General features: G+C 36.3%; 1 protein-coding gene across 1 annotated transcript; it reads left to right on the top strand.

Moving 5' to 3' along the window:
- The first annotated feature begins 1,219 nt into the window (after nt 1-1,219).
- Nucleotides 1,220-2,164, top strand: LOC119083638 (protein lin-54 homolog). Its single transcript, XM_037193380.1, has 2 exons — nt 1,220-1,491; nt 1,567-2,164. The coding sequence occupies exons 1-2, from the start codon at nt 1,344-1,346 to the stop codon at nt 1,917-1,919; spliced, it is 501 nt and encodes a 166-aa protein (XP_037049275.1). The 5' UTR covers nt 1,220-1,343; the 3' UTR covers nt 1,920-2,164.
- The last annotated feature ends 1,742 nt before the right edge of the window (nt 2,165-3,906 follow it).

Below are 3,906 nucleotides of genomic sequence, written 5' to 3'. Positions count from 1 at the left end.
AACATGCGTCAACTCTTTTCAAATGTCAACATTCTGTTCAATTAGCTTTTCGTTGCTCCATCTGTCGACGATTTTTCGAGAATTGTTTGTTAAGGCAAGTGATTTAAAATAAATCGCGCAATGACAATTGGCCTCCTCTGAATGTATCTGTATAATATGCAGTATTAGACGTGTATACCTCCTTTATTTGCTATTGGACTACTTTTTATATTAATAATTAGTCACACAGCCGTAGGGTGTGACGCAAGTACATTACTCTATTTTAGAAATTGCTGATTATAGTATTAAAGTCAATCAGCAATCCTCACACTTCTCAGGAAAGTGTGCTTCATTTGTTAGTTAAAGCTTTAGAACGACAATTTATTCGCATCGAAAAGGTTAGATTTATTGTAAAAATGTATAGCATTAAAACACGTTGCCGGTTATTGCGACTCGTCAACTTTAGGCACACCGGAAAGTGCTAATGGTGTCGAGGAATACCTCCAAATAAATTTCTAAAAATCAAAAATTTTACTTTTGATTTTTAGAAATTTATTTGAAGGTATTCGTCGACTTCCTTAGCACTTTCCGGTGTGCCTAAAGTGCCTGCTCGAGCATAATCCGCTACGTGTTAACGTTGAATTAACTAGTGTCATATTGGGTGGCTTCATGTGACAAGACCGTTTTAACTCATCCAACGAAAACAACTAACTTTCTCTACCAAACAAAAATAGAGTCTATTGGAGCTGCGGGAAATGAATATAGATATAATAGTAAATGTGGCTAGTTTGCTTTTGAAAGAATAAAAATGCAGCGAATTTCTTATATTTATTCACAAAATTCCCATTTTACAGGTAAAATATTTCGTTTAAACCCAAAATTGATGCATCGTTTTCTCGTTAAATTACGATTCATAGCCGTTGAATTACGATTCCTAGCCGTTGAATTTCTTACTTATTCTTATTTATTGGCCGTGTTTTTTTTTCTTTCTTCGACATTATGCTGAGACAAAGCGAAAAACATGAACTCACCCCAGTAGATAGTACTGTTTTGGGCGAATGATTTTCAGCAATTTCGTTTGTTGCATCTCGTAGCGTCGTTTTTCTAGGGTAACTCTCTTTAAACTCAACATGTAATAGGCTGAAGCAAGCACTGAAGCAAGTAATGGAGATAGCGGGTGCGTGTGGGTGGAATCATGCATTCTACAACAGCTCTGCTTCTGTTCGTGCTAGAAGCAGTGCTATGATTCTATTTTTAATTATTTAAACATAGTTACCCGGTGTAAACGGTGTTTCTTACGTCAATTGCCACGCACAGTTGAAGCCGGCGTTACATTGTAGATTTCGCTGTATTTAATTCAAAAAATGTCAAAACAAAACAAAAAGGAAAAAGCTTCCAGCGTGAAAAACAACCTGTTCAAAGGATGTAATTGTAAGCGGACGAAGTGTCAAAAAAATTTCTGCGAATGCTACAAGAATTCAAAACTGTGTACAGAATTTTGCAAATGCATCGGTGAGTAAAACTAGTCCTATATCTTCCGTCCATATTTGGGACAACAGTTTGACATAATACAACCCTTAACTCCAGATTGCCAAAATTGTCCAAGTTGTAACGCAGAAGAAGAAATTCCATTACTGGAAGTGGTGAAAGAAGAAACGTTTGAGCTGCAAGACGAACAAGTACAAGTGGCTGAAGAGGGTTACATTATCCAAAATGAAATGCCAATCAGTTGCTATGCTATAGCACCGAAGAAGAAGCGCTTGAATGTGCTAACAGGTGATATCATCGAATCGACCATGGAATGTGTCATTTCACAGGCAGAGGAATGCCAAACGAACAATGTAAATACCAAAACAGCTGAGCTATTGATCTTGGAGGAGTTTGGTCGGTGTCTGGACGAAGTCCGGCGTTTGACAAATATGCAACATTTCCTTGGTTGACTTCCTGTTTGTTTGCGTTTGTCGCGCCTTCTTTCAATTTTAATGCAGTTCGTTTGTAACATTTTGCGCGTAATAAAAATTTTAGCTTAGCTGTTTAGTCATCTCATTTTTTTTGTTTGTTCAGTAATTGCTTATTCCGTCAAGTACTTCAGCTATCTGACTGAAAGGCGTGCTTGATTGGATATATTCGGTTTAAGCCAAAAATTGCTTATTATTTATAGGACGTTAACTAGCTTTGAAGCAAAATGTAAGTAGCTTTGCTGGATGTGTAAAGCACATCTAAATAATAAAGTTTACATCGAACTAAGATTTTACTTGTGAAAGACGAGGGTGGCCTTAAGTCTGAATTCACAGTAACAAATTTTGCCTCGGTGTACATGACAGTTGGCATTTCATACAAAAGAGCACATCGTTTGAAATGACAATTGTCACGTACACTGAGACAAGACGGAATGAAAACGGACGACTATGAGGCCACCTTAAAAATTACTTGAATGAAGCAAGAATATCGACGATGGTACGAGTTTCATGAAAGTTTTTTCACTGCTTTCCTTACCTTAAAGCATCTGCGGTAATGTTTCTTGCCACGGGCTTCATGCTCAATAGTATTTCACGTCCATGATACCTACGCACTTCAAGCAAAAGTGGTACTCTAAATAGGTTGCTGAAGTGCTCCATACAAAATTTTACACTGTAAAAAGAGTGTGGATAAAATTTCATACAAAATAGTACTCTATTTGGCAGCTGTCATTAATAGCACTTTTGCTTGAAGTGCGTTGATGATACCCTTTGGGGACACTCCAGTGTAATCCATCTGTGGACCTTCGAGTATCTTCGTCGACTTAAGTGAAAATTTTGAAAATCGGGTAAAAATACTAAGTTCATCTTTAAAACCTTTCTATCTTCCTGCTCCGATATTATTCACCGAACTCAACCCCAAGAACTTAATCCTTCGTCGATTAAAAGAAAAAAAAAATTGAATATCGGGGTAGTGATCTGTATAGCGTAGCATACCACATGTAATTGACCAATGGCCGTGTAACTTGAAATGAAAATTGACTCGGTAATGTGACCCACACCCACATCTTACTCACATAGGGTGATGTTCTGACCAGTTCGCTCTAGCCACAGTCACCCTCGTGCAAGTTTCTTATTTTATTTGTCATTTTCAAAAATAACTCAAGCTAGGTGGGTACCAAACCACATATGGTCCAGATGCTATTTGCCAGATATTATAAGTCCCACATGGTACATGTTGGAACTTAAAATAATGAATTGTATTCTTTGTCGATTAGAAGAAAGTTTTTGCAAATCCGCCCGAGCTAACTGTTATGGCTGACCAAAATTCAGGAAAAAAACAACTTCTCAGAACATTAACTCGTTTTAGTTCATCTGTGAAGAAGATCTCATTTTTCTAAAGTAAACGTCTTTATTACTTCAATACAAAAAGAAACAGCGTGAAATACAGTGAGCATAATTCTTCAATGAAGGACAAAAATTTCAAAAATTGGTTCAGTACTGACCATAGCACTGAACCAAGCAAATTTTTCAAGAGAAGAAGTAAACATTTTTTCATATAAATTAAGTTTGAATAGCTGTCATAATGCTACTGCACTACTCAAGTTATCGTGCCATCAAAGAACCAGTCGAAAGTTGCTTTGGTAATAACTCCTAGATCATTAGGTCGATGTTACCTATCTTCGAAATTGGACCTCTCGAATTTTATTCCTCGTCGATTGAAACTTAATTTTTCTAAATGGAAATTATATTCGACCAATATGTTTTGTGGGACACTGGAATTTTTCCTTTTACAAATATTTTAATTCTCTCAACCGTTATATTCATCAAATTGGAACCAATTGCATGAAAATATTGGTAAATGGAGTTATTTTCAAAGCTCAACCAAAAACTAATAATGTTTGCTTATACCATCAATTTTTAAAAATCGGCTTATGATTGCTTAAGAAATCACGCTATCAAAAAACCT

The sequence above is a fragment of the Bradysia coprophila genome, chromosome X (genome assembly GCF_014529535.1).
Source record: "Bradysia coprophila strain Holo2 chromosome X, BU_Bcop_v1, whole genome shotgun sequence".
NCBI classification, from domain to species: domain Eukaryota; kingdom Metazoa; phylum Arthropoda; class Insecta; order Diptera; family Sciaridae; genus Bradysia; species Bradysia coprophila.
Note: the sequence above shows the minus strand (reverse complement) of the source record. Positions and strands in the feature narration are given on the sequence as shown.